Source organism: Siphateles boraxobius, unplaced genomic scaffold, assembly GCF_051911475.1.
Source record: "Siphateles boraxobius isolate OS27281-9 unplaced genomic scaffold, OSU_SipBor_1 26, whole genome shotgun sequence".
Classification (NCBI taxonomy): Eukaryota; Metazoa; Chordata; class Actinopteri; order Cypriniformes; family Leuciscidae; genus Siphateles; species Siphateles boraxobius.
Window position 1 is genome coordinate 19,857,327 of NW_027508876.1, and position 12,990 is coordinate 19,870,316.

At 39.8% G+C, this 12,990-nt stretch overlaps 1 protein-coding gene across 2 annotated transcripts in view; it reads right to left on the reverse strand.

The window, feature by feature from the left end:
- The window catches only part of zc2hc1a (zinc finger, C2HC-type containing 1A), a 36,635-nt gene that overhangs the window by 22,880 nt on the left and 765 nt on the right, over positions 1–12,990 (reverse strand). The window contains exons 2-7 of one of the 2 annotated variants that reach the window (XM_077244722.1): positions 12,870–12,940; positions 11,944–12,060; positions 7,980–8,015; positions 1,963–2,104; positions 1,731–1,879; positions 1,296–1,395 (exon numbers count right to left, since the gene is read on the reverse strand). In XM_077244722.1, coding sequence (XP_077100837.1) covers positions 1,296–1,395; positions 1,731–1,879; positions 1,963–2,104; positions 7,980–8,015; positions 11,944–12,060; positions 12,870–12,940 — 615 coding nt within the window. The remainder of the gene's footprint in view (positions 1–1,295; positions 1,396–1,730; positions 1,880–1,962; positions 2,105–7,979; positions 8,016–11,943; positions 12,061–12,869; positions 12,941–12,990) is intronic. The other variant, XM_077244723.1, reaches the window with a different exon arrangement.

Sequence of the window (12,990 nt, forward strand, 5' to 3'; positions counted from 1 at the left end):
CTTCAGCCGCACCCATTGCCAGTAACGCTTCCTTTCCACCCTCTCTTTTTGATGGGGCTTTCAATATTTGGAAGTCACAGGGTCTAGTTACAATTTATCAGCTATTTATAGATAATAATTTTGCTTCATTTAACCAACTTAAAAACACATTTTCTTTGTCCAATTCACATTTATTCCGGTATTTTCAAGTTCGGAGCTTTGCCCGTAAACATTTTCCGGGAGTTCCCCGCTAGTTGTGTCTTGGAGTGTATTTTAGACCAGAATAAATCTATAAGGGGTGCCATTTCAAAGATTTACACTATAATAAATGACAAACAAATCCCATCTAGCGGATCTTTAAAATCTCTCTGGGAGCAGGACTTAAGTATTTTGTTAGAAGATGAAACCTGGGACACTATCTTAAAAAGGATATACTCTTCTTCAGTTAGCTCTAGGCATAGGCTTATTCAATTTAAGGTAGTGCATCGTATCCATTGGTCTAGGGTGCAACTCTGCAAGATATTTCCTGATTTAGACCCCACCTGCCCACGCTGTGTTGTGGAGCCAGCCTCTATGTTTCATTCTTTTTGGTCCTGTCCAGTTATTAAGGTTTTGGGGGGGAATTTTTAGTTGTTTCTCAGAAATTCTTACTACAGTAATAGACCCCAACCCATTGACAGCTTTATTTGGGGTTCTTCCGGAAAAGGTTAAACTTACATCTTTAGAGATGGATAATATTGCACTTTGCACACTGTTGGCTTGATGACTTATACAAATTAATTGGAAGCTGCCATCTCCTCCAACCTACCGCCAGTGGGTTTTTGACCTGCTTTTTACCCTCAAACTTGAAAAGACTAAATTTGGAATTAGAATGAACCCCGATCTTTTCCTGAAATTTTGGAGCCCATTTTTAGATTATTTTAAGGAGATGAGCTCTGGATAAACTTTTTTTTCACTCTGGTTTATTTAGTTGTTTATATGTATATATGCCACTGTGATTATATGTTATTATATATGTTATATGTTATTATGTGATTATTATTAGTATGTGAGCATTTACTATGCTTGTTTAATTTTTAATTTTTTCCCTTTATTTATGTAACAATTTGATGCTTGTACTGTGCTTGAGATGCTTTTCTTAAAAAAAAAAAAAAAGGAAAACATTTGAGGGATGCAACAGAAGCAATCATATACGTTTAATAGCTTTGGTTGCTTCACAAAAGTGATTCTTGACAAAATAACAAGAGAAATAATTGATCAAATATGTCAGTGGCAAAATGGAGGAAAAATGACTAAATTAATATACCAGTCCTTACCCGTGCCAGCACCCTGCCCATAAGCTGAGCGCTGAGGTAGACGAGAAGACACAATAGGTACAGCGGGAGAGTTTGCCTTCTTTTGTGGTGGAGGTTTGTACTGCAGACACAGAAACATGCAATGTTTATATTAACCCGCTCAAGGCACTGTAATTGAGTAAAATATAATAATGGCAATACGAAGAGTGGCTGAAGTGAAGTGGCTTATACCAACTTGCAAACAAAAACTAGTTTGAGGCTGCTATTTGACAGCCTTACCTTAAACTGTTTATTCATCAGTTTTAGTGAAATTCTTACAATTTAAGCGCATATTAAGTAAAGAAGGTGAGTATGCCATACTGGTGTGTATGCCAACCATTTTTGAGAAATAAATTAGCTTCATATTCCTAAAAAATTACGTGGTTCAAGTAATGTTCACAGTGAGTCAAACCTTACCGGAATCCTGGCTGGGGGTTTGGCTTTCTCACTTCCAGGAACCTTGCTCTTGTTGGAGATTCTGGACGCTTGCTCCTTACAGAATTTGATGTGGCGATCTGCTGCATTCTCACTGAAGCGTCGCTGGCAATAGGGACACTTGATATAATCTGAAAAAAGACAATAGCTGTTAATGTTTTAACTGCTATTACTGTTACAATTCCAACTGTCAATAAAAAGTTTTTTTTTTAACCTGGATCATAGGATGGAGGAGGGGGTGGAGGAAGGGGTCCACCATCTTTTAAAACTTGATCTAAGCCTTTGGCAGCGCGAATGGTGGCAATGAATTCTTCATGCTTTCGGCGCCAATTCGACTGTTTCTTGAGTGGTTCAGGCTGTTTAAAAGCAAACATTTCGTTTAAGAGGATAATATAAATTTCCTATATCACATACTATATAACCTCCAAGGGGGCTTAAATTAACTAATTACTTACAATGTAGTTATGTACCATTATTAAAATTCCGATAAATATTTTCATGCTTTGAAAACGATAAAGGGTAAATAATATACTATTCTATACTTTTGTAAATTGAATTGAAAATGGAAAACAAAAACACTTAAAACTAAAAAATTGTGATTTATAATTCATTACATTATAAGTATTTAAAAACAGTAAAATGTAAGAATAGGGTAAAGTTGTATGAACAATTAAACATGCAAATATTGATGCATCCATTAGTGACCATTCAATTAAAAATAATAACAACAATACTAATATTGTCTGATAATTGATATGGTACCCATACATTGTGAATGCAAATTAAAATCAGTTAAAAGTGATACAATTATTAAAACTTTATTTAATTTTATTGAAATCATGATGTACAACATGTACCCAACATTTCTCAATTTGTCCCCTCAACTGTTGGTTTTACAGAAGAACGTGTAGTTCTTGAAACATCTGGAATCACAAAATTAATCATGGTTAAAGTTTACAACAAGTAAACTTTAAGTTAATTATTCAGTTTACGACAGTAACCATGACTCCTTGAGAAGGGGAACGAGGTGCTGCGCTAGTGTTGTCACGATACCAAAACTTTGACTTCTGTACAATACCTAACTTAAATAACACGATACCGATACTATGGCAACAACCTAAAACATAAGGAAAAGAAAATAAATAATAGATAACAGAATGTTTTGTTGTTGTTATTATTAATAAACAAAAGGTTTCTCAGTTTTTGATGTCAGCTACAGGATCTAAAAAAACATTGGTTCACAATATAAAGATTTTTGTCAACAGAACATTGACATGTGAAAACCTGAACCTTTTTTTCTGTCATATTCTCTCTTGGACTTCTGGACACTTCTTTGGCCATTTCCAGATTTTTAGCAGGCTAAATATGCAAGACATGGACAGTTGGCAGTTGGCATGGGGACTTCAGAAGCACTTATCCCTGCCATTTGTTTGTACAACAAGAATTCACTTGTAAGTTGGTCAGCAGGGGAATCCCTCAGCCCCCACCTGATGCCACTACTGACTTCATATTTTCAACTTGATGGTGGAGAGCAGAATGTTTTTCTTTCTTTTGCCCCTCCTTGTTTCTGATGCTCTGGTGCTTAGGCCGCATTGTTTTGCTGTAGTGAAACTTACAGATTTCTGTAAAATTGCTGCTTTCACCTCTTCCTCCATGGTAACAAAGCTCTCCTTAAATCTTGGGTCTAGAACAGTGTCTAGAAGTCTGCTTTCATATCTTGCTGTGAAGTCTGAAGTCTTATTTTTTCTTTCATTTCACATGAAAGAGTGCTTTCTCCTTCCTTCACTGTCGGTAAGGAACATAGTTTCAAATTGAGAAGCAACACAGACGACAACGTGGGGTCTTTCTCATCGGTAAAGCTGCTTAGAAGCCAAGGACCTCTCTAACAAATTCTAGTGTTGCCATTATACAGCCCTTACTTCATTATACCAAAGGAAGTTGGTGGGTTACGGCCAATCTTGGACCTGCGAGTTTTGAATCTGGCCACTTCCACCGACGCCGGCGACATCGAGTCAGACCTTTCAACGTGATGACGTAGTTCCCGGCGCTTTGCAGATCAGCTCAATCCGAACAATTGTAGTTAAGAAATGTGTATGTATATATATATATATATATATATATATATATATATATATATATATATATATATATATATATATATATATATGTCCGTTGACACAATTCAAAGACCTTTGAAATTGCATTGATTTGAACTTCAAAACGCTGGTTGTCATTGAAGTCCATTATTCCATTATTCATTTTCCTCAAAAAAATGTATTTCTTTTCCACTGAGGAAAGAAAGACATGGTTCTCTTACGAGAGGTTCTCTCGTATTGCGTAAGTTTAGCTTACGCCACAGGAAAGATTCATCTTCTCGAGATATAGAAGCCAAAAAATTATCCTTAATTTTGCATTCATTGTCAACGCAGTGCAGCAGCTAGCAGACCTAGAGCAGGCCATCTCGCGTGCTCATTGGCTGCCCTGCGGGCAACTGCTGCAGCCTACCAGTGAGACCGGCGTGACGTCACGCCCCATGAAAGGCGCCCGTGCCTTCATAGAGTCACAGCCCACCAGAATGGGCGTGGCTTAGCGTATAAAAGTAGGGGCTGTAGGCTGACTTCCCTGATTTTTCGTCTCTTCAGCGAGCTCTTCGCATCGCTGGATCTAAGAGAAGCCACCACCGCCGTCGAACAAGTGAAAACAGCCAGCTTAGGACAGCGTTGAGGAAGCCGGCCGTCTTCGCCACCTTCAGCCATCCGTGTGAGCTACGCTATCCAGCGACATATCCTTTTATCTCTGTATTCTGTGTTCTACACTTCCTAAAAGACGCAGACCGGTCTTCGGCCAGTGCTCAGACCAAGAGAAGTGTTTTCACATAAACTGTCTGGAAATGATAGCGGTCGAGAACGCGCTGAAGCGCTTTGACCAACATGTTCTTGTCCGCTCGGACAACATGTCTGTGGTATCTTATGTAAACCGTCAGGGTGGTGTCAGATCGATAAATCTCTGCAATCTGACAGAACGGCTCCTTATTTGGTCTCAGATGCACCTGCGTTCGCTGAGGGCGGCGCATGTGCCTGGCCATTTGAACGAGGGCCCAGACAAACTGTCCAGGGACAATGTTCCCCCAGGGGAATGGTCCCTGCACCCCCAAACGGTCCAGGAGCTGTGGCGCTTATTCGGCACAGCGGAAGTCGAACTATTTGCGTCAAAAGACAACGCTCAATGCCCGACATTTTTCTCGAAGGACGAGGATGCTCTGGCCCAGGTTTGGCCCAGCCTCCCGCTATATGCTTTCCCTTCGGTCTCTCTGTTACCACAGGTGATCAAGAGAATCAGGGAAACGCGCCACTCGGTTCTCTTCATAGCCCCGCGTTGGGAGAACCAGATTTGGTTCCCGGAACTAGCACGGCTGTCACTTACAGCTCCGTGGCCGATTCTGGTGAGGGCAGATCTCCTCTCTCAGCCTCGCGGCGCGATCTGGCATCCCCATCCAGAGCGCTGGTCTCTGCACGCATGGTTGATCAACGGGTACTCGTTGACCTGCCAGAAGGAGTGATTTACACGATCACGCAGCCTAGAGCCTTTTGGGTTCCAAAAAGAACACTCGAAAGTTGTTTTTTCTTTAGAAGACAGCTTATCAATTATCTTTTATCAATTATCGCAATTATCACATGCCAATGTGGCTTGGCTTGTTTAGTTTCTCTCGAAGTAGATTGGTCTCTCTGCGAAGATCCCATTTCTGTCGGATCCCTCCGACGAACGTTGGAGTGACTGACATAATAATAATAATAATCTTTATTTTATATAGTGCCTTTAAAAGTTGCATCTCAAAGCACTTTACATAAAGGTTAAAAGACACACACAACAGCTCAGGCAGTAAACACTAAGGAAGCAATAAAAAAAATAAAAAAAAGCCAATATAATAACAAACAAAATCACATGGATCACATAAAAGCTACCCTAAAAAAGTAAGTTTTAAGGGACGATTTAAAAGCACCAAGGGATTCTGCATTCCCTATCTCAGAGGGCAGAGAATTCCACAATTTAGGAGCCAAAGAAGAAAAAGCCCGATCACCCATAGTTTTTAGGCGTGTTGTTTGGAGAGTTAAAAGACCAGCCTAAGAAGAGCGTAGAGCACGTATAGGGGTGTATGGAATTAAAAGTTCACACAAATATTGGGGGGCCAAATTATGCAAGGCCTTATAAGTGAGCATGAGAATCTTAAAATCAATACGGAAACTAACAGGAAGCCAGTGCAATTTTTCCAGGATAGGTGTGATGTGCTGCCTTGCACTTGTCCTAGTCAGAACTCTAGCCGCTGAATTTTGTACCAACTGTAATTTACGTAGGGAAGCTTTAGAAACTAAGCCAGCAAAGCATTACAATAATCAATACGTGAAAAAACAAAAGTATTGATTAACTTTTCAGCCACAGAGAAAGTCAACATAGAACGCAATTTGGCAATGTTTCTGAGATGAAAAAATTATGCTTTGACTGTGTTACGGACATGATGGTCAAAGCTTAAATTTGCGTCAAATATCACCCCCAGATATTTTTTGTTTAGTTTGGAATTTTGTTTAGTCTAAGCGGGTGGTTAAAATAGAGTGATCTATAGTGTCAAAGGCGGCACTAAGATCAAGAAGAATCAGTATAGACGGACGGCCAGAATCAGAAGCCAACAGCAAATCATTAGTAACTCTGAACAGCGCTGTCTCAGTGCTGTGGAGTTTACGAAATCCAGACTGAAATGGCGCAAAAAGATCATTAGAGGAAAGATGGGAAAGTAGTTGAGAAGCCACTGTTTGTTCTAAAATTTGGCGAGGAATGGAAGATTAGAGATGGGACGAAAATTATTCAGATTATCAAAGTCAATGTTGTTAGTTTTTGGTACGGGGGTGACAGCAGCAATTTTAAGAGCTGCTGGCACAACACCAGTGCACAGAGAGTTATTGATAATTCTCAAAACAACAAGAGAGAGGGAATCAAAACATGATTTAAAAAGGCAAGATGGTATCGGATCAACTCTTGAAGATGAGGCTTTCAGTTTTGAAACCATATTACATAGAGACTGGGAGTCATGAATTGCAAAGTTAGAGAGAGAGATACCAGAAAATGCAAGAATATTTGGGGAAGCAGCAAAAGTATGAGAGGTAACAATGTGGTTACGTATATTATCAATTTTGGTGCTAAAAAACTCCAAAAACATATTACAACGGTGAGTTGAAGCAGGAACATTAGAGATGCTGTGATTTTTAAGCAGCTTGTTGATTGAGTGAAACAGTTGTTTAGGGTTTCTCTGATTACTGACAATTATCTCAGCAAAATAAACAGATCTAGCGGATACAATTTCAGCCCTATATTCGAGTAAGCTGTCTTTCCAGGCCTGGTGATGAACAGTTAAACCTGATGAGCGCCACCTACGCTCCATTTTGCGACACAAAGTCTTCATAGCACGTAGATCATCATTGTACCAAGGAGCGGAGCGTGCAAAAGAAACAGATCGGGATTTCAAGGGAGCCAGTGTGTCCAGGCCAGACAACAGCACAGAAACGTTATCATCCAGATCATCAGATAGAGAATCACTACTTAAAAGAGAGTCAATAAGATCTGAAAAATCGGAGGGCTCAATAGATCTCCAATTGCAAAAATGAATGAAACGAGAAGCGGTGGTGTTCATGACAGGTAATTCCATATTAAAAAAGACAGCCCGGTGACCAAACAGACCCAAATCAGAGGTTGACAACTTGAGACACAAATGAACCATTGGAAATCACAAGGTCTAAAGTATGGCCTTTGTCGTGCATAGGACAGTGTTTATAACAATAAACACTGACATGAAAGGGAACCATTGTTTTTAACAAAAAATAACTGTGTTGTATGTCAGGACACATAGATCAACATTACTAAATTACTCCCTCAGGCTAAGGACACAGCTCCTCTTTGAGGATAGGAAGATCTGACAGGAGTAGTGTCCTGTTCGAATATTCTTGTAGACATGAATTAATCACAGAGCTACTATGATACAGTAATGGCTAGATTTAAGGTGGGATTCCTTGGTTAACTTGTAACTCTTTTAGAGATCTACAAAAATAATATTTAAGAATGTGCAGGGGCTGTTGCATTAAAAGGGCCCATTTTTTTAAGGTAGTAAATATTAAACACTGAAGCCTTAATATCAGAAGTGACATGTTGAGACACAAAATTCAGTTAATCAAATATTCAACTTACTTTATTAGACTTAGAGCTGCTGGAAGAACTTTGTAACTGAAACATAATAGAAAGGGGTTTCAGAATATTTTAGGACATTAGGGTAGACATGTGGGTAGCCGTGGAGGAAAAGTTTCTGAACAGAGGCTCTATGTGAGACCGAGGTATTTTGCACATTTGATATTCTTGCTTGAGGCCAAACCGGAGTTTGACTGTTCTGAACCAAGGCATGTTCACATAACATTTCAAACAAAGCTGAGAAACAACTGTGTAACAACTGTTACACTGCCCAAAAACCATGAGGCTATGGGTGCAGCTAGAGTTCTCAACGGGCCTTAAAATTACAACCCGACCCGGCCCGTGGCTTTTAAAGCCCGGACCCGATGTAACCCGACACATCAACATGAATTATCTGCCCGAACCCGGCCCGCGGCTGATTTTCTTTTTTTTTCCTTTTTTCTCATACACGTATTATGACCAGCAGAAGGGAATTCAAATCAACCTTTAATGTTCACGTCTTTTAACAATAGACTACAAACAATACAAACAACTGAAACAAACTTTAAATATATAAATAGGATATATAGGCTACTAAATATGCCTCAAATAAAAATCTTCTGGACGACCCTGTTTTTTTTTTTGCTGTCATATTTCATCAGCACCTTGCATTTTGAGCATTGCACATAACCTGTAGAATTTCCATCAGAATCCAGCACAACTCCAAACACTTTCCAGACCTCTGATTTCCCCACTCATGTAGTAGCGACGGTGAATTCACCTGCGGCAAGCTTACTTTTCACCAACTCCATCTTCTTCTCCAGGCTAAAGGCGTGCACGCAGCAGCGTTAGGTCTACCCCCGCGATGCACGTTGCACGCTGCAGCCAGACTTTCTTCACGGTGAACAGCAGCGATGATTAATAAATGTTTTGTTTTTTTCACCGAGCGGAAAAGATTAAGCCCGAGGTCCGACCCGAGTCATTTGCTTATATTTTCGACCCGAACCCGCGAGTCCCGTCGGGTTTGTCGGGCCGTCCCGGCCCGTTGAGAACTCTAGGTGCAGCCACACTTGGCATTCCTTTAAGCCCAATTTATACTTCTGCGTCGAACTCACGCTGTTCCTACGTCTTAGGCTGTGTAGCGCGCATACCCTTCGGCGTAACCTGACCTGCACCTCTCCAAAAATGTAACAACGCGTCAATTCTACGCGGACGCAAGCGCTGTGATTGGCCTGCTAGAACCCCTCCCTCGGGTTTCACATGTTCCCTCTGCATGTGTAATTGCGCGTCAACGCGGACAACGACGCAGAAGTATAAATAAAAACCAACGCGTAGTCTATAGCGTAGAGGCTCCGGCGTATGTCCGACGCAGAAGTATAAATCAGCCTAAAGGCCTCATTATGCTTCTGCGTCAACTCCACAGCGTAGCTACGCCGTCACTCCTACGGCGTCGTGGCCGTTTTATGGTTCTGCGTCAGGTTGCGTTGCATTGTGGTGCATCTGACCAATCACAGGCCTTGGGGTCTGCGTCGCCTCGACGCGTAATTACAATTTTGTTGGAGGTGCACGTCGCTTGCGTCCGCGTAGAATTGACGCGTTGTTACATTTTTGGAGAGGTGCAGGTCAGGTTACGCCGAAGGGTATGCGCGCTACACAGCCTACGACGTAGGAACAGCGTGAGTTCGACGCAGAAGTATAAATTGGGCTTAAAGGAATGCCAAGTGTGGCTGCACCTAGAGTTCTCAACGGGCCGGGACGGCCCGACAAACCCGACGGGACTCGCGGGTTCGGGCCGGGTTCGGGTAGAAAATATAAGCAAATGACTCGGGTCGGGTCGGACCTCGGGCTTAATCTTTTTCTGCGGGGGTAAGCCGTCGATTCGACGCAGAAGCATAAAACAGGCTTTAAGACCAGTGGTTCTCAAACCTTTTTCGCCCCCCTCCCCCTCCCTTAAACCTTTAGAAAAAATATGCTCCCCCCAAAAAACATTTTTTATAAATAAAAACGGAAAGAATAAAAAATAAAATAAAAAAAACATACAATGAAAAACACCTGCAATAGTTTCACTTTGTAATGTCATTATTTCATATAACAGTAAGAGAGAATAATAATACAGAACATAACTATTAATTTTAATAAACAAAAACATTTAAATATTTCAGTGAATATTCTGCTCTTTTTTTTCTTTTTTCTGCTGAACTCCCGCGCTCCCCCCTGAAGTATCCTTGCGCCTCACATTTTGAGAACCACTGCTTTAGACCAACTGATAAAGACTGACGCTAGCAATTCCCAGGAAACACACACACTGGCAAAAATCAGTAATAAGGAATCTTCACACCAAATATAAAGTATTAATAATACAAAAATGTAACAATTAATGGAGGACAAGAGGCTTGTAAATTGAGGTCTATGGGTGCTTCTCATTTCTTATTTGTGCATCCTCGTTTCCTTTCCTCGCTTCCTTTCCTAGCGCCTCAGCTCCTCCCCCTGTAGGTTGTGAGGGAAGGACGCAGGGAAAGAAAATGAGGATGGAGGAATCGAATGAAAGCTTTTTTTATACATTGGAATACTTGATCATTCGAGCGTCACTTCACAGCGTCATCAGCAGCGCTCAAAGCATCTGCCCTTATGTTGTTGAAGTTTGTTTATTTAAGAAATTCATAATGAATAATAATAAAGCAAGATACCCTGTTGAAATATGTGAGATGTGTGGTTTATATAAACTGCATAGGTAAACTATAATTTAAAAAGATTGTGACCGATGTGAAGGGGGAGGAGAATGTATACGTGCGTCACGTTTAGTCAATGGAACAGTTCCGCATAGGATACACCTGTGTATCCTTGCTCATGACTCCTCTGAAAGCCTCCTCACTCCTCGTTCCTCGACTCCTCGCGGTGCAATTAGAGCATTGAGATGTCCTTCAAGATGGCTGTGCTTGATTGGTTTCCGGGTCATAGGATGGAGGACAGAGGAGCGAGGAGACGAGGAGGGATATTGAGAAGCACCCTCAGGTCATGGTAAGGAAGACTTTAGACAAAATCAACAAATGTACAAAAAAGTGGAAAAAGAGAAGTTCAAAATTATGTCCTCCAAGATTTATATATTTTTTTAATTTATTATAGAATTTTACAGTAGATTTCTTTAGATTGCAAGGTTGCTCTTTGTTTTGAATTAATACACCTTGTGAACCTTGATGTATTTTGATGCAGAAATAATTTATTTTTCTTAATATAATATAGAAAAATACCTTGAAAGCGCTGCAAGTCATTTTTGATAAAAGCATATGCCCAAAGCATCAATATATTTCCTCCTGCCCTACCGATTAACGCTTGCTCTGTCTAAATGCGCTTAAATCCACAATAAGGACGTTTCTTGTCACATTATCACAATTGCACTCTTCAATAAGCCAATTTTGGTTAAAGTGTTTACATGCCAGGCAAAATCGGGGTAAGAGGCAAAAATCTAGTTGGAAAACAGCTTAAAGAGTTTACAACCATATGCATCGTCAGCTTAAGCATGATCAGGTTAAGAACGTGCAACTAAACGCACTCATTGTCAATGACTGACAGTGACAATGACTTTCAGTAACTCAATGGTTCACTATCAAATCAAAATCATTATACCAGACCACCCAAGTTTCGAGACACACATTGGATGTTAGTGTGTTGGAGCAGTGTAACCTAATACTACTAATAAAGGTATTTTGTAAGGCTATTGTCAGATATTATTACCTACTAGTACTGGGAACTGCAATGAAATCCAGTAAAATGTATTGACGATTTGCCTTTTTTCTTATGTTGTTCTAATAATACTAAGATGATGGTAGCGAATGACACTTTTGCCACTGCAGACGGATTTTATGGTGACATTCAAGAACAGTGTTGTTGCAGTGCATCAGTCTCAACTATATAATGCGTGTAATCACTCACGGTTCACAACTAATCATCTGTGAACATGAAGGGAACATGGGTGTAGTTGTTTCCTCACCTTTGGTTTTATGGGTTTGACTGTAGAAATATCGGTCCCCTCTGCCCTTTGCCTGCTGGAGTCAAACACCTTCCTTCTCTTTGCCAGTGTCTTCTGGCAGATCGGCACATGTTTTTTCTACAACAGGTAATAAGGTGGGCGGGTATGTAATAACTGTGACAGCACTGCGTTGACAGGGTAATGTTACCAGGATTTGTGTTTACATAGTCACCTGTGAGAAATACATACCTTGTTGCTAATCTTGATATAGCAACTGCACAACTATATAATTGGTTAGTATATTGCTAGGCAACACGTAATAGACACTAAGATTTTGGGGTCAGTAACAATGTTTTTTTTTTTTTTTAATGATATTTTGACTTATTAATTAAGAATAAAATAAATTAATTTAAAAAAAGCTAAGTCCTTTATAATGTTACAACATATTCTTATATTTCAAACAAATGCTGTTCTTTTGAACTTTCTATTCATTAAATATTTTTTTTCAGTACCAAATCAGCATATTAGAAAGATTTCGGAAGGATCATGTGACACTGAAGACTGAAGCAACAATTCTAAAAATACTGCTTTACTATCACAGGAATACATACAAATTTGAAATATATTAAAACAGAAAAGAGTTTTTAAATTGTAATATTTCACAATATTAATATTTTTACTGTATTTTTGATCAAATAATTGCAGCCCTGGTGGGTATAAAAGACTTTCTTAAAAAACACTTTTGCACGGTAGTGTACGCACTGTAACATACTAGTACCTTGCTAGGCAACGCATAATAATGCACATATGATAACATATAGCAGAGTATTATTTGTGTATTATATCCTGTAGGGATATTTTTTTAATGTTTGCAAGCACATTTGAATGATAAAATAATCTATATCAACCATCAGCTGTCAGTTCATTATCTATAAAGATATACTTACAATCACCCTCGAAAAAAAACGTCTTCCACATATTTTGCAGGGCACCAGGTCTTCAGAAACAGGAGGAGATTCTGAAGACAAAACAGAAAATATAGATAGAAACCGATCATCATGATATAAA